Source organism: Dunckerocampus dactyliophorus, chromosome 1, assembly GCF_027744805.1.
Source record: "Dunckerocampus dactyliophorus isolate RoL2022-P2 chromosome 1, RoL_Ddac_1.1, whole genome shotgun sequence".
NCBI classification, from domain to species: Eukaryota; Metazoa; Chordata; class Actinopteri; order Syngnathiformes; family Syngnathidae; genus Dunckerocampus; species Dunckerocampus dactyliophorus.
Window position 1 is genome coordinate 9,176,891 of NC_072819.1, and position 20,610 is coordinate 9,197,500.

Sequence of the window (20,610 nt, forward strand, 5' to 3'; positions counted from 1 at the left end):
TGGCAGTGACTCGAGGTTCAGTAACTCAAGGATGGTCGACGATGACTCGAATTTTACTGAGACACTGACTCGAGTTTCACTGACTCAAAGGTGCTCGCCAAAGATTCGAGTGTCACTGTGCTGGTACTCAACAAAGACACGTGTGACACAGACTCGCAAGTGTTCGACAGTGACCCGAGTTTTCACTGATTCACGGGTGCTCAACAAAGAATTGAGTATCACTGGCTCACAGATGCTCGGCAGTGACTCTAGTTTCACTGACTCGCGTATGCTCAACAATGACTTGAGTTTTACTGAGACATGACTCAAGTTTCACTGGCTCACGGGTGCTGGCCGAATACTTAAGGACCACTGACTCACGGGTGCTCGACAAAGACTCCAGTGACAGACTCACGACTGTTCGACAAAGACTTGAGTTTCACTGACTCACAGATGCTTGACGATGTCTCGAATTTTACTGAGACAATGACTCGAGTGTCACTGACTCATGGGTGCTCACGAAAGACTCGAGTGACAGACTCACGAGTGTTCGACAAAGACTTGAGTTTCACTGACTCACAGGTGCTCAACGATGGCTCGAATATCACTGCCTCTCAAGTGCTCGAAAGTGACTTGAGTTCCACTGACTCACAGGTACTCGAAAATTAGTCACGTTTCACTGGCTCACGGGTGCTTGGCGATTACTTGAAGTTTAATGAGAAGGCATGGCTCAGGTGGTAGAGCGGTCATCTCCCAACCCGGAGGTTGCGGATTTGATCCGAGGTCCTCCCGTGAAGTATCCCCCAGTTGCTCCTGATGCTGTGTCACCACTAGATAAATGTGGTAACAGTGTGAAAGCACTTTGAGTACCTTAAGGGTGGAAAAGCACTGTAAAAGTGAAAGACCAGACCATTTACAATTACTCATGTTCCACCGACTCACAGGTGCCCGAAGAAGCCTTGAAGAAGAAGCCTCTAGCATTGCATGCGCTTTGTGACGGGTTGACTTGAGTGAATTGAATACTCGATTCACTTCAGTGAGTGTCTCATAAGAACAGTGAAAGGAATCGAGTTTCCCATCACTAGCTAGCGGTGCCTTATCAACCTAGGAGAACACGACGCTCCCAAAGCTAACATTTACTTATGGTTTCAATCATTTTTAAAAGTAGAATGGGAGGTGTAGCCATCAGGTTTCTCTCTTGCAGAGCTGCCAACTCTCCCGGATTGTACGGAAGACTTCCTAGAATTGCCCTTGTCTCCCAACATCCCGACTGGAGTTCAAAATCTGAAGGATTGTGATGTTTCTGTGTGTATATAAAATGCTTTAGTGTGTCAGTGAAATTGTAAAAAAAAAAAAAAAAAAAAAGAAGACAACCAAAAATAAAAAGCCACATCTCCGGTGGCTAGCTCTGTATGCCGCCTACAAGTACATAGAGTGCAGCTAGCTATCTGGGCACCATCGCCATCATCTGCCTGGGTAATTATACGTGATCACAGGAAAATGGCTTCCAAGAAGAAATATTACCAGAAGTACAAGGTTGACTATTATGCTGAATGGCCATGTGTTCGGAATGCAAGTGAGGGCGTGTGCCCTTTACAGCGTGGATATTTCCATAAGGAGCAGGGAACAAAATGTTATACTCTGGATTTTTAACTAGCATGAAATTTACTGGATTGCAAACACCAATTGGCAGTTCTGCTCCTATGGAACCATCAACTGGTTGAGACAGACAGCCGCCCCACAGAGCCTGGGTTCTGTTCAAGGTTGAAGCTCATGTGGGCTTCAGTTTGTTTTCTTTAATGTACAGTATGAAAAGCATGGTTCTGGACAGTATTCAGTGTATAAAGTGCCTTGAGATAACTTAATACAAGTATATGTATTTGATTTGCTGCCAGGGATCACACACACTGCAATTTTATGCACTGCTAAACTTTGAAGAAGGAACCATTCTCAATTTGCTCTTTATTTCCCCTCACTTTTGCTGTTGTTTTTATACAAATGTTTCAATTTTCTTCTTAAATATTCTTCATAAGTTATCTTCTCTTAATATTATGACTTTATTCCCAGTATAATTACTTTATTCCCATAATATTATGACTTTTTCCCCAACCTAATTTTCCAGAAATTACAACTTAATTTTGTTTCTACTGATATTACAACTTAAAAAAAAAACTTTTATTCTTTAATATTTTAACTTCATGGTACTGAATTTTTTTTTCATTATATTTTGACTATTGCTTTTTTCATTTCTGTTTTTTTTTTTTTAATATTCCAACTATTTAAACTTTTTCTCCAACTTAATTTTCCAAAAATTACAAATTTGTTTGTTTCTCAAATTATGACATTGTCACAACATGATTCACATAAAATTATGACTTTCTTTGGACATACCTGCTCTATGGCCAAACCCATGACTTGATTAATTGAAACACAAACTTCACATTAAGAGACTAAGAAAAATATAGTTAATTGCAACCTTAATCACACCCCTTGTGATAGTCTTTCAAAAAACGCCACTAGCGACAAATCTAGTTGTAGAGACTTAAGAGGACTCTGACATGAAGGCGTGTATCACTTTTCTCAACAAGCAGCGAGTGCTGCGGTGGGCCCCCCACCCTTAGCTAAAAGCACATATTGTCAAATTTTGTTTGTAGTTCTAATAGGGGTGTAACGATTTGTTTTATTAACGATTTTATTTGTATCACGATTTGTGGTTGCCCATATGATTCAAGGACGATATTGGTTCATTTAGAGCGATACGATCCGAAACGATTCAGTAACTTTAAATCGATTCAGTAACTTTTTACCCAAAAATTCAACCATTGTGACTGTGAAATAAATATCTGGATACTGGGCAGTGCAAAAATTAACATCACCATTAGATTTTAATATCCTACATACTGTACCTTTTATCTTGTCCTGAAGCGCCGATCCATGAGTTTGAAAGGCTTAAAGTTGGACTTAACTCTCGATGTGACTCGATGAGGTCCAACACTATATAAATATAAATTATATAAATATAGTATAAATCCAGTATAAAGCGTGGTGATGACATCACAGGCAGACTGAATCAAGTGTAGCGTTCGAGCTTGTAGTGTCCGCAAACTCACGACCTTGTGCTCTGCTCTTTGGTGAGGATGTGTTGGCTCCATTTATTCCACTACACATGTGCCAACCACACTGCAACCCTTAGCAACCACAACAGTCTCCTTTACATGGCGTCAGTCAACTTACGCCAAATCAAACTGTTACACAAGCAACGTTTAATGTCTTTATCATTAAAAGTGCTTAAAAAAAAACAACACACACATCCATGTAAATCCTGCCATGCTTAAATCCAATGCTTTATTTTAATTCAATCAACTGATTACCTTGTAAAAATGTTAGATCAATATTTGTCATCCGGAATGGAAACTTGTTGAACACAGATGGATGTAGTTGGATCATAGGAATATGAATCGATGCATCAATGGAATGAATGAACCGTTGCACCCCTAAGTGTTAGCACATTTGTTTTGCCTTTCTTGATTTTTGCTCACTCACTTGTTTTATGCTGATTATGCAAATTGACAACTGCGTCATTACGTCATCCCCTCCCCAGCAACCACCCGCAGCCACAGATAGATTACAGTCCTGCTGGAAGCACTACTTTTCAAATGGTGAAGAAAGAAAAATGTTGAAAAAAAATAAGTACAACATTTTCAAAGACGTCCCAAATAAGATATATAGAGGGGGCACAAATTAAGTTCATTATAATTTGATATAAATCACTTTAGACTTTGTTAAAAGGCTATGTTGCAGATACATTGTATGCCACAGGTAATGGCGTGGCCATTTACCGTCTCGTTTTCTATTTGCACTTGTTTTACTTCTGTTATGTACTCCTTGCAGACCCTAACACACTGCGCTATGGAGAGCCAATCATTTTTGCCGTGGCAACCGTCTCTGTGCTGGCCGTGGTCGCAGTAGCCGCTTTCTTTGGCTACCGCATGATGCACGGTGAGTTTCCATGGTGGCACTCAGAGAGCAAAGAGCAGAGAACATTCAATGGCTAAGGCTGTTAAATGTTTCGCTGGGATTGTAATTGCTGTAATGAATGGGCGCAGTGGGGACCTTGTTTTAAAGATTTTTTTTAACAATATGTGTTTGCATCTTTGTGTGTGTCTGTTGGTTTTCAGGAGACAGTAAGCAAGGTCTTCACAATCTCAACATGATGGAGGCTGCTGGCTCTGAAAGCTCTCTGGACCTGGATAATCTCAAACTGCTGGAGGTCTGCTCCTCAACATATCATTCCTGTTTTGTCCAAAGAAAGCGTACAAGTTGAAGAAGAAATCAACAAAAATCGCAATCTTGACTAACATGCTTTTGAATTTCTAAAAATCGACAATTCATTCATTATTATTGAACTGTCTGTCCTCTCATAAAGAATGTCAGGAAAAAAACACTAGAAGTTTCTTTAAAGCATAATGAGACAATGAGGAGTCTACGAATAATGACAGGAGGCGGGGTTACCCCCCTGATATTCAACCAAATAAATACATGAAGTAATTACACAGGTCACGCCGATCTCCCTCTTGTTGTTTCCTGATGGGAGGCATGATGACACAGCTCCCAGGACATAGGAAGTGAACGTGATGTAGAGTCAGTGGGAAGTGCCCCCAAACTAACCCGGCGCCAACATCAGTGTTTGCTGTAGTGGAAAAAAGGTAGCTGAGGTGTTCCCAGGCCAGCTGTGAGATATACACTTTGTGTTCATAAGTAGGGTGGAGCATTGTTTGAATTTGAACGATTCCGCTTCCGATTGCTTTTTTTTTTTTTTTTTTTAATTCCGGTTCCTAACGATTCTCGATTCCAATGCTTTTAAGAGTAAGGGTCATCAAAATTTGAATGGTTGCATGAGGGTGTTAACCAGAATTATTTTTGGATGTAATGTCTGAACTTCTCCATGATTTCTTTAATGATACACATTTTTTTTTTTATGAACTTTACTATGAATTTGTCACTGGGCTATTTTCAACCATTTTCAACTATTTTATAAACATCAACCCATTCAACTTGAATGTAAATGTTATGAACTTTATTTCTATAGGAGTACACTTTCACAAAAATGTATACGTTTGAAAAGCTAATGAAAAAAAATTCCTCTTATGCCGTTGTTTATGTGTTAGTGACTGTGATGCTGCAGCCACTTACCGTATTTTCACGACCATAAAGCGCACCGTATTAAAAGGCGCTGTCCCAGTTACAGGTGCCATTTTTGTATTTAACACATACACAAGGTGCACCGTATTATAGGACGCAGGTATGCACGGTATCGTGTCGCTCAGAAGTCAGTGAGGAAGCAAGAACGCTTTATTTCTTTAGGTAAATTAAGAGCAGAACTCTCATTCCGTTTATCAAACTCACTTGAAATCAGGATGGTCATCACTCAACACAACAGTCTCAGTCATGGTGCACAACTAAAAACATCACACAGCAATGCAAAAACTGACAAGACACTACCGCTACTTATGCAGAACAATAACTAACAACTATGTAGCTCAAACATGTAACTATAAGAGCATTTGCACCAAAACACTACCGCAAAGCACGCTGGGGAACAGGAAGTGCTCCCAGCGACGCTACAATATGCTAGCATGCATGCTATTGTATGTTTTTAAAAAGCCAATGAGAGCAAAACTGAGTTGGGTTGTACTTTATTGAAGTATTTAACAATGTACTATTTTTTATCAATCCTCATCCACAAATCCATCAAAGTCCTCATCTTTTGTATCCCAAATGAACAGCGGGGCAAGTTCTCCATCAAACATTTGTCGTCATTGTCAGTCTCGTTGCCATGCGACGCCTCAGAAATGATGCTGGCTTTTGTGAAAGCTCAAACAACAGTGCATCAGACACGTTAGCCCAAGCTTCCACAATCCATTAGTGAAGCTGTGTTCCCTAGCTGTCATCCATCGCTCCCACGCCGCTTGCAACTTCAATTTAAACGCCGTGATTACATCCATTCACAAATAGTGCTGAAACTCGCTTGGCGCTGCCTCCAAGTGTTAGTGAAGCTGTGTTCGCTAGCTGTCATCTGTCGCTCCCACGCTGCTCGCAACTTCACTTTAAACGCCGTGTTTACACCGATGTCCAGCGGTTGGAGTTCCTTCATCAAGCCTCCCGGAATGATGTTAAGCTCCAAGTTAATTTGCTGCACTTATGACGCGTGTGAAAAAAACATCCGGTCTCTTTCCGTACATGTCACTCAGCCACTCAGCCATTTCCTCGTCGTTCTTCCAGCCCTTTTGATTGGTCCGGCTGGAAACTTTTCTTCCTCTTAAAAACCACCACAGGTAGCAGTGTCTGTCCATTACCATGGCAACCAAGTACAACAGTAAAAGTCAACATCTCGTGCCCCGTTGTGTGTGATGTCGAAAGTGAGCGGCATGTCGTCCATGTTGGTGATGTAGTTGTGTAGTAGTTGTCTGCATTGCAATGTTTTTACTGCAGTAGGAGCGGAAGATGGCCAGCTTTCCTTGTAATCCGCTGGATGTTGCTGCGCCACAGTAGTCCTTGCCCGGATAGATAGATGACGCCATTTCATAAAATATACTTATATAACTACTGGGGTGTGCCTTTAGCGTCCTCAGTCACGCCCACGTCCCTTTCCTCTATACAAGCAGCGTGTCAGCAGGCTCCCAGTCAGTCGAGCGGAGCGCTCATAAAAGTCACACAGCAACACTTACAGATTTTGGAACTCGGTACACACATACGGCGCTCCGCATTATAAGGTGTCCCGCCCATTTTGGACAAAATGTAAGACTTTTAAGTGCGCCTTATGGTCGTGAAAATACGATAAATATGCACAATCTAACAACTTGTAAAAGATTTGTCTTTGAAAAGTACACGGGCTGATGTTATCACTTAGCACTAGTATACTTTGTTTGCTGCCTCAATGTTGGTCTAAGCTATTTTTTATGACATCCTTATTTTGTTGTAAGTAAACAGGATGTAGCCAACAGAGCTCTTATTTTGAAGGCCGGAAGTGTGTTGTGTGGGTTAAAAAGGTGTCTTGACAGATGCTAAACCAGACTAGCTGTGATGAATAAACATACCTCCTAGAGCCGTAGCTCCCGTCCTTAATTTACAGTTATTTTCAGTCATGGTTTAGTGCAGGGTGTCCAAACTTTTTTCACTGAGGGCCACATAGTGAAAAATGATATGAAGTTACATATACTGTATTTCATGAAAAAACTGCATCTCAGCTTTGTGATATAGGTGAAAAGTCTATTATTAGGATCAACTTTGCTCATTGCTCTTTAAAAAAAAAAAAAAAAAATCTTCTTGTAATATTATGACTTTATTCCCATAATATTGCCATAATATTTTGACTTTATTCCCAAAATTACAACTTTATTTAGTTTTGTTAATATGACGAGTTTAAAAAACATATTTTTTTCTTTAATATTTCAACACTATGCAAGTAAAACATTATTTTTCTTCAAAATTTTATATTATGATATTACTTTCTTCTTGTAAGTTTTCTTATAATATTATGACTTTATTCCCATAATATTTTCACTTTATTCTCTTAACTTTTTCCACAACCTAATTTTCTACAAATGACGTTTTTACAAGAATGTCTTTTTTCTTTAATATTTCAACTTATTACTAAACTTGTTATGTTACTAAAATGAATTTTTCTCTTAATATTACAAGATTTTTTTCTTTGCTGATTGTTCCATTTTTGCTGCTTTTGTTTTCTTGTTAAATTATATTTTCAGAATATACCGCAGGCCTCACTTGGGACATCCGTGGTTTATTGGTTAGGTGAAGCCATTTATTATCAAATAATTGTGTGTTTTAACGTCACCTCCCTGGTGGAGGAGGAGCCTGAGTTTGTGAGAGAGGTTGAGAAGTTCCATCTAGCCATGGTCGGGACCCATCTCAACCCACAGTTTTGGCTCTGGAACCAAACTCCTCAAGAGGGGCTGGACCTTGTTGTACTTGGGAGTTGCTGCAAGGGATTATTCATCAGCAATGTCCCATAACGGTTTTACAAACATATCAAACATTGTAGCTCATTCTGGAAACATTGCTTGCATATTTTCCTCCAAGCATTCAACTGGAGCCATCACCCATAGTGATAATAGCACTGACCAAATCGGAACACTGCGCGATCTTCAAGTCTCTGCACGCTGCTTATCAAACTGATAAGGTGAAAGCGGTGCCGGGAGCTGAATGAAACAACCAAAATGCAAAAGACAAGATTTGCCTGAGTACTTGACACTGCTACACTTAGCAGGAGTTGCTAAGGAGTTGGGGTGTTGCTGCGTAGTCAGCGAACCAAGTAGAAAATGCACTGGTATCTTTTCAGGCAGGAGTTCAATTCTTTGTTCTGTCCTTGTTTCTTATCAAATGCGGGCTCATGTTCTTTTTGCAGAGCGAGGCGAGGGCATTTAGACCAAACAAAGTTTGCTGTAACATCACTGAAATGCATGTTTTTAGCACGCTGGGCCTGAAGAAAAGCAGTTTAGAATTCCCTCTATACCAGGGGTGTCCAAAGTGCGGCCCATGGCTGTTTTTTGACTGGCCCTCGGAACATTAGAAAAATACAGTTATAAACAAGAAAAAAACAAGAGCAAAAATGGGCAGTAATTTTCAGAGTTAGAGTTATAAAGTTTAAATATTAGAATAATAAAGCCATAATATTAAGGGGTTGTAATCTTAAGAGGAAAAAAAGTCATAATATTATCAGAACAAAGTCAAAATATCTAGAGAAAAAAAGTAAATGTACGAGAAAAAAGTTGTAATTTGTAATAGCATAAAGTCATAAGACAACAAAGCTGTAAATCTTATGAGGGAAAAAAGTCATAGTTTTAACAGAACAGGTCAAAATATTAGAAAAATAAAATCTTAATATCAAGAGAAAAAGGATGTAATCTTGCAAGAAAAAACTCATTTTACGAGAATAAAGTTGAATTAGGGGAATAAAGTCGATATAAGACAAAAAGAATAAGACAAAGTTGTAATCATATGCGAAAGAGTTGTAATTTCATCAGGATAAGGTCAAAATATTCTCAGAATAAGGTTGTATCAATAGAAACAAGTTGTAATCTTACGAGAAAAAACATAGTTTTATGAGAAAGTCGGCACATTAGAGAATAAAGTTTTAATATCAAGAGAAAAAAGTATTAATCTTACAGGGGGGAGCTGTAATTTTACAAGAATAAAATCGGAATATAATGGGAGAACTAAGTCATAAGACAAAAATGTTGTAATCATACGAGGAAACAGTCATAACTTTATTAGAATAGGGCCGAAATAGTAGGAAAATAAGGTCATAAGAGAAAAAGGTTGTAATTTTACGAAAATAAAGTAGAATTGTTAAGAGAATAAAGTCAGAATAATATAACAAATTTTTTATCATACGAGGAAAAAAAGTTGTAATTTTATCATCCATCCATTTTCTATGCCACATGTACTAATTAGGGTCGCCTAACTGAGATTGAGATCTTCCCAATCGCCTGACTGTGTGGCCAACATGCTAACCACTAGGCCACCGTGCGGCCTTGTGGGTTATACATTTGTATAAAATAGTAGTTTTGCATGCATATTAGTGTGTAAGATTTATAGTCCATGTGATGGAGTTGCATTGTGTGTACTTATTTTTGGTTGCACCGTGAGTGAGGGAGGCATTTGGTTTCATTCGAACCCGTGTCTTCCCTATCTCCTGACTGTGTGGCCTGTGTGACTGTGTGCTCACCACTCATACACCGTGCGGCCCGTAATTTTACCATAATAAGGTCAAAATATTAGCAGAATATATAAAGTCATAATAGCAAGAGAAAAATAAGTTGTAATCTTATGAGAAAAAAGTCGTAATTTTATGACAATAAAGTCATAAGACAAAAAAAAGTTGTAAACTTACGAGGAAAAAAGTTGTAATTTTACAAGAATAATGTTGTAATGTGAGGGGGAAAAAGTAATTTTAAATGCATAATATTGAACCATTAAAAGTCGTAATATTATGAAAAACAAACCAAACGAAGAATAAAGTTGCAATTTTTTGAATATTAGGTTGTGAAAATGTTATAACATTACTTGAATAAAGTTAAACTATTATGGGAATAAAGTCACAATATGAGCGCAAAAAATGACGAGAAGGAAAAAAAACAACATCAAAAAACTTAAAATAAGTGTACTGTTAGGAGGAAAAAGTCAAGTATAAAACCAAAGCTGAGATGCAGGCTGTTTTCTCTTTAAATATATCGAACTTCCTAACATAGCTTACACGGGTTGGGTCACAAAATGTAAAATATTAAAGTGGCTCCTGCACCGTTTGATTTTCCGGTGTGCGGCCCTCGGTGGATAACCATTGGACACCCCTGCTCTATACGATGCGTCAGACTTTTGTTAACTTTTGAATGATGTTGCGCTAACTTATAAAGCTCCCTCACCATAAGTCTTATTTTCTCTCTTCACCTCTCTCACCTCTGCCTCATTTTAGCTCATTGGCCGGGGCCGATACGGCGCTGTCTATTGCGGCTCCCTGGATGAGCGGCCAGTCGCTGTCAAAGTGTTTACAGCCACCAACCGCCAGAATTTCCTCAATGAGTGCTCCATCTACCGGCTGCCACTGCTGGAGCATGATAACATTGCCCGCTTTGTGGCTGCAGATGAGCGGACAGGCCTGGAGGGGCGCACCGAGTACCTGCTGGTCATGGATTACTACCCACATGTGAGTGACACACCAAGTCTTTCAGCAAATCACAGTCGTAAATAATAATATGATCATAACTAGCTTTGTGGTTCATGGTCAAGGCAGAGACTAGGAAGATGGTATGAATATGAAAATTAATTAATTAAAAATGGGAGTTTTTGTTGAGTTTTTGAAAAGTTGTCCAAATAAGTTTTACTTGAAATGTTTGAAGGTTGTTGAATGGTTTTATGATTTTCCTTAAATTTGTTGTTTATGATTACAAACAGAAAAAAAACACAGGACAAAAGACTAGATTTTTTTTTTTATCACCAGAATGATTTTGGAACAATTTACCAAAACAGTAATCCCTTCTTTATTGTGAGTAATCAGTTCTAGACCCGACAGTGATACATGAATTTCCGCTCAGTAGGATTCCTTATTTATAAATTGAATATTTTTACAGTTGGAGCCTAGAAAACCTTTTTACGACCTTCTAAATATGTTTTTTTTTTAGCATTATTAAAGCCCTCTACACATGAAATAACACCCCGATAGTCACATTTACACTCCTATTACCAAATAAAGTAGACACAGTTGCTGCACGTGTGTTTCAGTGCTGGGGGAGGGGGACAGGAAGGGACGTTTGCGGTTCAGAGTTGAGTTTTAGCTTGGCTTGGGTTACGGCCGCAACAGTAGTTGGGTGTTATTGTGCCTGTTTGTGAGATAATTCAAATCTGCAATAAAAGCCTGTTGTTCAGGCGATCAAGTCTGGCGCTTGTCCAATGAGGTTCATTGTGCTATCCTTCATACATTCTAAACTCTTCTTTTTACAGACCACAGTTAGCTAGTTTTTCATACCTGACAGTTTCGACTGCTCACTTGCAGTCTTCTTCGAAGTGGTCACGTGATGTTCCTGTGACATGTCTTGTCAGCTGATTTATACAGATGTTTTTGCTGTCAGGTGTCGGGTGAAACTGTGAGGTATGAAAAACTAGCAAAATTTGGCCTGTAAAAAGGACTGTTTAGAATGTAGGAAGTCTGGTGCTTCTGTGTCTCACCGAACATTACAGCAACATTTCTGACACCGAGTGACCAATGTAGAATACTATATATCATCACAACATCTTTGAATGTGTCTTCTGAATGCCTTATATAGTATTTGTATTTTAGTTCACTCCATTTTTATACTTGAAAGTGTTGCATTTAGGCAAAAAAATAAGTACAATTTGCTTAGATATGCATATTTTTGGACGAACAATAGGCCGTAATCAGCCACGAAACAGCATGATTTGTTAATTAATATATTTTTTTTTAAATAAAGTTGCGAACCAAGTGTCGGAATTACTGTACATAATAAAAATTACCCAGGCCGGAGTTTTCCAAAGCTCCAGCTTTAAAGACAGAAACACATTGAAAAAAGGGGTTTTGAGAATATCGCGTTCATGTGGGTATAAGACATCACCTGGATGTGGTGTGTTTGAGCCCGTGTAAGATGGCATAAAATCAGCACATCGCTCGCACTTTATTGAGTTTAGTTTGGTTTTTTGTTTTTTTTAAGTGACAAACGCAGGCTCTGCACTTTTATCTCCTTACTCTCATGTCGCATCTTGTCAGATCTCACGAGTGAAGCTGACGATTGATTTGACTTCCCTCATCGCTCCTTCACTGTGCTTCTTCTTCCCCCCAGGGCTCCCTGAGCCGCTACCTGAGTGTCCAGACTAACGACTGGGTCAGCAGTTGCCGTCTCGCTCACTCTGTGACTCGCGGCCTGGCGTACCTGCACACTGAACTCTTCAAAGGAGGTGACTGCCCAGAAATGACTGGCATGGTTTACATGGATCTATCCACAAAAAAAAAATTGTCAGGATTGGCAACAGGGTTTTGTTTTATCAAATAATTGATGGCATATGCTGCTCTCTGATGGCTTGCTTGTTTTCCACATTTGCCCCAGTTAAAGTGCTTGCGCTTTGAATTGTCTTCTGTTCCGAAATTGATTTGGCAGTGTCTAAAGTGCAGCCGGGGTGCCATTTGCGGCCCGCAGCTTGTTTTTATATTGGCCTAAAAATACAATTAAACAAGAAAACTGCAAAGAAACAACAACAAAAATGGGAAGAAGGGAGTGAAAAGGTGAGGAAAAAAGTTGCAGTGTTCATCGTGATAAGAGTGGTACTTTTTCCCACCGAGGGTCACCGAGTGAAAAATTGAAGGATGCAAGGGCCACTGTGATATTTTGTAAAGCAATATGCTAAGAGGTTATATAGTTCAAGAAAAAACTGCATCTCAGCTTTGTGATATAGGTTAAAAAGATTATTATTAGTTTCAACTTACTTTTTTTTTCTTAATATTTTGACTTTATTTTCTTAAAATTACAGCTGTTTTTTCCATGTATGCTGTTGTTTTTATTTTCCAATTGTCTTCTTTGTAATTTTTTTTTTGTAATAATATGACTTTATTCCCATAATATTTTGACTTTATTCTCGTAACGTAAATTTTTCAACCACCTAATATTAAAAAAATTAAAATGTTTTTCTTTAATGTTTAAGTTTATGCTCGTAAAATGATGCCTTTTTTCTCGTAATATTTTGACTTTATTCTCGTAAAATTACAGCTGTTTTTTTCCCCATGTTTTTAATGTTACGTCTTCAACTTTCTTCTTGTAAATTTTCTTCCAATAATATTTTGACTTTTTCTGCAACCCAAATTTTCCAAATATTACAAGTTTATTTGTTGCTTTGTTTGTTTGTCATCATATTAGCTGTAAAAAAAAAAAAAGGTCTTTGTTCTTTGATATTTCAGCATTATGCTACTAAAATTATATGTTTCCTCATAATATTATGACATTCTGATAAAATAAAAAAAAAAAATCAGTTTGGATTACAACTACTTTCTCTTACTATTTTGACTTTATTCTTGGAAATGTTACTGCTGATTTTTCAGTTTCTGCTGGGTTTTTTAAATTTATTTTTTTATAAAGATTTCTTAAATTATATTTTTAGAATGTGCAGTGGGCCCAGAAAAAATAAATAAACATCCACGGGCCGGACACCCCTGGTCGAGGAGAAGGTTGTCCAAAATGCAATAACAAAACATACAACAATACATACAACAATAAAACCAACAAAATGGCAAAAAGGCAAGAAAAGTTAAACTGTTCATAGTAATACAACCAAAAAAAAACCCAAAAACAACTTTTAGCATGTACACTGCTCAAAAAAATGAAAGGAACACTTCCAAAACACATCAGATGTAAACTTGGGGAAAAATGATCTTGAATATCTTTCCTGATAATAAGTGGGTGATGTATTAGTAACAAAATGATGCCACATAATTTGATAGAAATGAAAATGATCACCCTATAGAGGGGGGAAATCAAAGACACCCCAAAAATGAAAGTGAAAAAATGATGCAGCACACTGGTCCATTTTGCCAAAATGTCCTTGTAGCAACTCAAAATGATTCTCAGTAGTTTGTGTGGGCCCCCACGTGCTTGTACACATGCCTGACAATGTCGGGGCATGCTCCTAATGAGACTACGGATGGTGTCCTGGGTGATCATTTTCATTTCTATCAAATTATGTGGCATCATTTTGTTACTAATACATCACCCACTTATTATCAGGAAAGATATTCAAGATCATTTTCCCCCCAGTTTAGATCTGATGTGTTTTTGAAGTGTTCCTATAGTTTTTTTGAGCAGTATACATTGTATTAGCCTTTTTAGAAAATGAAAGGTGCCCCCTTGTACTTTGATTTGTTTATTTATATTGTTTAAGGCAGGGGTCACCAACGTTTTTTCTTGTGAGAGCTACTTTTAGAAAATGAAAATGGCCACGAGCTACTCATTTTTGTAGAAATTATTTTCATACCTTATTTCAACCCAAACAAAGCAAATATGCTTGTTTTACCAAAACATTCACAAAATGCTGGTATCCACAACTCACATTTTATGTTTCAGAATACTTTTCTTTCTAGTGTTCTCACATTATTAACTGAAAGCCTGAATGAAACGCAGGCTTGCGGGCACCTCATGTGGTCGTGAGGGGCTAACTGGTGCCCGCGGGCACTGTGTTGGTGACCCCTGGTTTAAGGTATGTGCAGCCCTTAGTGGAAAAAGTTGTGTGAAAGTGTAGCCCATGTATATTGATACAAGCGTTGCATAGCAGTTACCATAGCAACACGAATGCAACAACACTGCCCCTGCACTGGGGTCGTGGCGCTTTTAAAAGCCTACATCCTGTCGTCTAACCAAGCACTTGAGCCGGTCTGCAGCCTGTGTGCTGCAACTTTCACATGGATCTGTTTGGCTTGGAGAGCACTTTGCATCACTGCAGCGCTTGTTTCCACACCGCATGCACTGCCTGGCCTCCCGTTATTTATAGCCTTGCCTCTTGCCTGCATCCGAGCGCTAAGAAAAATGAAGAGAAGGACGAAGGGAAAAGCGAAGCATAATAGGGGATGGAGCTGACATGACTAAGCCCGGAGGCTCGGTGGAATTCATTCTTCAAGACAACTAAACGGAGCTGACACTCCTTCAGTGTCCCTCATTCTTCTCCATCAGCAGGGGTACGCGTCAGTCAGAGAGGCTTAGAAGTACGGTGGAAGAGCGGTTGTTACAAACGCAGTTAGACGAGCAAGTGACAGACAAGAACGCAGAGGGGACAGAGGAGTTGGAGCAGCTATCGTGAGAATTTCTTTGGATTCGGTGCAGTCATCAACATCCTTTCCCCCTGCTCTCTTGACATGAGTGCTCCATGTCTCCCTCTGCTGGCCAGCACTGTTCATGCAGGGAGGTATGAGGCGATTTCGGTCATAATCCTATTGTTGTTGTAGATTAGATTACTTGCTTTAGTTGCCTGTTGACAGTGCATCCTGTTTTGGTGATCAAAGAGTCATGCCGAGAACAGGAAGCGGGTGAGGGGATTTGCTTAACTGGGTCATTTATCAATGCATATGATCAAATACTGACTCCGCTGCTCCGGTTCACACTTTTTATTGCCTTCTTTCTCCTTTCTTCCAAGACATGTACAAGCCAGCGGTCTCCCACAGGGACCTGAACAGCCGGAATATTCTCGTCAAGGCCGACGGGAGCTGTGTAATCATCGATTTTGGCTTGTCCATGAAGCTGACGGGAAACAGGCCCGCACGGCATGGCGAGGAAGAAAATGCTGCTATAAGTGAGGTGAGCGTGGACGTGTCATTTGCCATACGTCAGTCATTTGTGAATATGTTGAATATGTGATATAAAGTTAATATGTTATATAATATATGTTATAAATGAATATGTTATATAATATGTGTAATACACTCCTGATCTAAATTTTAGGACCAGTTGAAAAATTGATAAAATTTGCATTTTGCACATTTGGATCTTAATGAGGTTTTAAGTAGAGCTACAATATGCAAAAACAAGAAGGGGGAGTGAGACAAAAAACATTTGGAGCTTGTAATTAAAAAAAAAAAAAAAAAAAAAACAAAAACTGAAATAGGTTGTTTATCACCTGATCAAAAGTTTAGGACCCCCGGCTATAAAAGCCAAAATCTGCAAAAAAAATTTCATTTTCTGTCAGGCATTCACACTGTCATGCCCTCCTGATAGTAATATTATGAGAAACAAACAAAAAGTTGTAATTTTTGGAAAACTAGGTTGAGGGGAAGAAAGTCATAATTACATAATAAAGCTGAAATAAAAAACACACCGGCAGAAATGGAAACAAACAGCTGTAATTTTACAGGAATAAAGTCAAAATATGAAGACAAAAATCTGTATTCGAACGAGAAAAAAAGTTGTAATTTTATGAGAATTAACTCATAATATAGGAAAAATTATAGTAGTATAGAGATGAAATACTAAAGAAAAAATACATTATTTAAAAAAATTTTTAAAATGAGAAACAAAACAAAAAGTTGTAATTTTTGGAAAGTTATAGGTTGGGGAAACGTTATAATATTATGGGAATAAAGTAAAAATATTAGGGAATAAGGTCACCATATTACAAAAAGAAAATTTACAAAGATTATTTAAGAAGACAATTTAAATATTTGGAAAATAAAAATAAACAGCAAAAATGAGGGGAAAAAAAGACTCCTAATATGTTTTTTTCACCTTCACCCATGTCACAAATCTGCGATACAGTGTTTTCTTGTGCTTTACAAAATATCAAAGTGGCTATGTTGCATCATTTTTCACTATGTAGCCCTCACTGGAAAAAGTGTCTACACCCCTGGTATAGACATTATCATGTTTTCATGTTCCCCATTCTTCACCCTCTTGTAGGTGGGCACCATCCGCTACATGGCACCGGAGGTGCTGGAGGGAGCAGTCAACCTGCGGGACTGTGAGTCTGCATTGAAGCAGGTGGACATGTACGCCCTGGGCCTGGTCTACTGGGAGACCTTCATGAGATGCACCGACCTTTTTCCCGGTGAGACATTTAACATAGCGTAAATCGGCATCATCGGGGTGTAGAGTTTTCCATCCATATCATGGCTTTCTGTAACTCGGCTTGTGTCCTCTTGCTATAGTACAACGCATGTCAGTGATAAGATCTTTATCGTCACTTGAACAGTGTTGTACAGTATCAGCAGTGAAATGAAGTTATGGTTTTAATAAAATACTGGAAAATAATGCAATTAAATAAAGAAAAGTAGAATAGAAAGTGGAAATATACACGATGGCTGATAAATTTTACTCCGTTAAATTTAAGTTAATTATATACTGTAAAAAACAAAACAAAAAAAAGTTAGGAAGTAGGCTGTGCACTCAGTACCTCACAGAGCAGACACATCAGACACAAACAACCCAGACGCGCATGAGATAAAATTAATTTGTAACACCCAAACTGCACCAAAAGCAACAGAATCCACCAAGAATTAGAAACCATTGTCATTTGGGGCCATGCGTAAATAACCCAAAGAACTACATTCAGTTCTGTTTGCGGTGTAGATATCCGCAACCAGCAAGGGACGATGTACGACTGCAAATACAGATGTGAAAGTTAATAATGTCCATGGTTCGGGTATGTTGTCAAATTAGGAAGCTACTGTACCACTAAAACTGTTTATGCCCTTTTGTTGAACGCTCTGGAAAATGACAGTGAAATACGGTAGTTAGAACCAAAACAACAGCTGTTTGGGTGAGTTGTAAAACTAATCCATTGCATACCCTGAATACTACACTAAAACTCCAACATGACATACAGTACTGTATTTAGACTAGCAACTGATAGCACTGATGTAAGAGGTTTCTGTGTTCATCTACACAACTACTGTGTTATAACACATTGTTGTCAAATAAATTTACAATAATACATGACAAAATACAGTACAGTAATCCCTCGTCACTTTGTGCTTATAATTTTGCAGTTTCACTCCATAGTTTTTTAAAAATATATTAATTAATCATGTTTTGTTGTTGAGTACAGCCAAAAAGATGCATATTTCAGCACATTTTATGTATTTTTTTGGCAAAATTAAGCATTTTCAAGCATAAAAACGCCTAAATTAATTACGGTATATTACAAATATAAGGCATTCAGAAGACGCATTCGAAGATGTGATGATATGTAGTATTCTACACTGGTCACTAGGTGTCAGTAATTTTATTGTTATGTTCGGTGAGACACACAAGCACCAGACTTGATCGTCGGGACAACAGGCTTTTATTGCAGATTTGAATGATCTCACAACAGGCACAATAATCCCTAACACGGGCTACTGTTGCAGCCATAAGCCATGCAAAGATAAAACTCAACCCTGAACCCCCGACGTCACTTCCTGTCCACCCCCTCCACTCTGCTGCCCTAGCACCGGAACACATTTACAGCAACACACATGAGCACAAGTCTTATTTACAGTATGTCTTAAATGGCTTAAATTTCTCTTATTTTGTCCACTATATTAGGTAAGTAGTGTAAAGGTGACTATAGGGGCGTTAATTCATGTGTAGAGGGCTCTAATAATGTTAAAACCCGTATTTAGAAGGTCATAAACAGGTTTTCTATGCTCTAAGTACGAAAATATTCCATTTATAAATAAGGAATCCTACTTTGCAGAAATTCATTTATCACAGTCGGGTCTGGAACCAATTAACTGCAATAAATGAGCAACTACTGTACAAAACAAAAGGGGCTGCTCTAAAACTGTGGTGTTGCGTTATGGCCAAGCAATGTAATTTAGAATAGGGGAACATTTTTAAATTTTTCAAAATATAAAACTTTTTTTTCTTTTTTTCTTTTTTTTTTTTTTGCTTTAACCCTTCCTTGTATTATTCATTGAAGGGTAGAACTAGGTAGTGCATTTGACATTCCTCCTCCTCACTTACTCACTACCACCTGTAGGCGAATCTGTACCAGAGTACCAGATGGCCTTCCAGGCGGAAGCTGGCAACCACCCAACATTTGAGGACATGCAGGTGCTGGTGTCGAGGGAGAAACAGCGGCCCAAATTCCCAGAGGCATGGAAAGAGAACAGCCTGGTAGGTTTGGTACAATGCTAAATATGTTCCTTTTGGATGGGTAAACGGGTCAAGGTACCGTATGCATGTGTTTATGTGGCAGGCGGTTCGCTCTCTAAAAGAGACGATGGAGGACTGCTGGGACCAGGATGCCGAGGCCCGTCTTACGGCCCAGTGTGCTGAAGAACGGCTGGCGGAGCTGCTCCTCATTTGGGATCGCTCCAAATCCGTCAGCCCCACGCTCAACCCCATGTCCACCACGCTGCACAATGAGAGGTATAACTCTCATCTCAAAACTCCTTTCTAGCATGCACTCTTCAATAGATACTTTCTCTTCGTTTCCATTCAGAAACCGGGTGACGCCCAAGTCTGGCCCGTATGCCGACCTTTCCTCCACCTACATTGAAGAGCATGAGGGTGTGGCCAAAAACACACAGGCCGACACCACGGGCTCTGCAAGCGGCCGAGCGGCGGTCGGTGCTGGGGAGAGAAACAGGAACTCCATCAACCAGGAACGCCAGCAGCAAGCAAACGCCCGGCTGCCGAGCCCAGAGGGTAGCAGCACCAGCGGAGCTGGCTTGGGCCTGAGAGGGAGCCCCTCCACCACAACCACCACTATTATTTCTGAGTCTGAGGAGACAACAGGGGGAGCCACAGTCCCGGTCTGCCTTCACCTAACTCAAGAAGATCTGGAGACCACCAAGCTTGACCCGAAAGAGGTGGACAAGAACCTGAAGGAGAGCTCAGACGAGAACCTGATGGAGCACTCGCAAAAGCAGTTCTGCTCTCCAGACCCGCTGAGCCCAGGCAGTTCCAGCTTGCTGTACCCACTGATCAAGATGGCCAACGAGGCATCAGGCACGCCAGACCCTGCGGCTTCCATGCCTGCCACCATCTTCCCTCTGCCCAAGCAGCAGAATCTGCCCAAAAGGCCATCCAGTTTGTCCCTGCGCAACAAGCCCGCCAAGAAGGAGTCCTCGTCCTCTTCACTGAGATTCAAGTTTGGACGCTCTGGGAAGTCCAACCTACGGCAGGTGGAGGGATCAAAGATAAACAGCGGCGCGGTACCAGGCCCAAACATGGCTGCAGAAACTCACCGGGGCACAACCATAAATAACATACCTGCTCTACGAGACGTGCATGCCAACGGAAGTGTAAATGGCACCATTACCGGTCACACCAGCAGCGCCATTCCTTCTGTGGCCACAAGTGGGGATACAGGTTTTGGAGGATCCAGTATTATTGCGAACGGAACTGGTGTGTTACAGTCTGACGACAGTCGCCTCAGCCTCGGCATCATCACAGCCAGCCCTGACGAACACGAGCCGCTTCTGAGCCGAGAGCAGCCGGATCCGAGGGACGCTTCTTCAAGCATGGCCGTGCTGCGCTCCGCCCGACCGAACACAAACAACAACAACAGTAACACAGGCTGTGGCGAGAGCGGCGGCGAGAGCGAGGGAGCGGACGAGGACTCGAGTGCGCAGGGAGAAAGCGG

At 39.8% G+C, this 20,610-nt stretch overlaps 1 protein-coding gene across 1 annotated transcript in view; it reads left to right on the forward strand.

Moving 5' to 3' along the window:
* Positions 1 to 20,610, forward strand: part of LOC129180223 (bone morphogenetic protein receptor type-2-like) — a 46,366-nt gene that overhangs the window by 22,888 nt on the left and 2,868 nt on the right. Inside the window, exons 4-12 of the mRNA XM_054774465.1 lie at positions 3,871 to 3,978; positions 4,158 to 4,249; positions 10,472 to 10,702; positions 12,351 to 12,465; positions 15,682 to 15,842; positions 16,938 to 17,085; positions 19,000 to 19,136; positions 19,219 to 19,391; positions 19,465 to 20,610. The exon at positions 19,465 to 20,610 is cut by the window's right edge and continues 167 nt beyond it. Coding sequence (XP_054630440.1) covers positions 3,871 to 3,978; positions 4,158 to 4,249; positions 10,472 to 10,702; positions 12,351 to 12,465; positions 15,682 to 15,842; positions 16,938 to 17,085; positions 19,000 to 19,136; positions 19,219 to 19,391; positions 19,465 to 20,610 — 2,311 coding nt within the window. The remainder of the gene's footprint in view (positions 1 to 3,870; positions 3,979 to 4,157; positions 4,250 to 10,471; positions 10,703 to 12,350; positions 12,466 to 15,681; positions 15,843 to 16,937; positions 17,086 to 18,999; positions 19,137 to 19,218; positions 19,392 to 19,464) is intronic.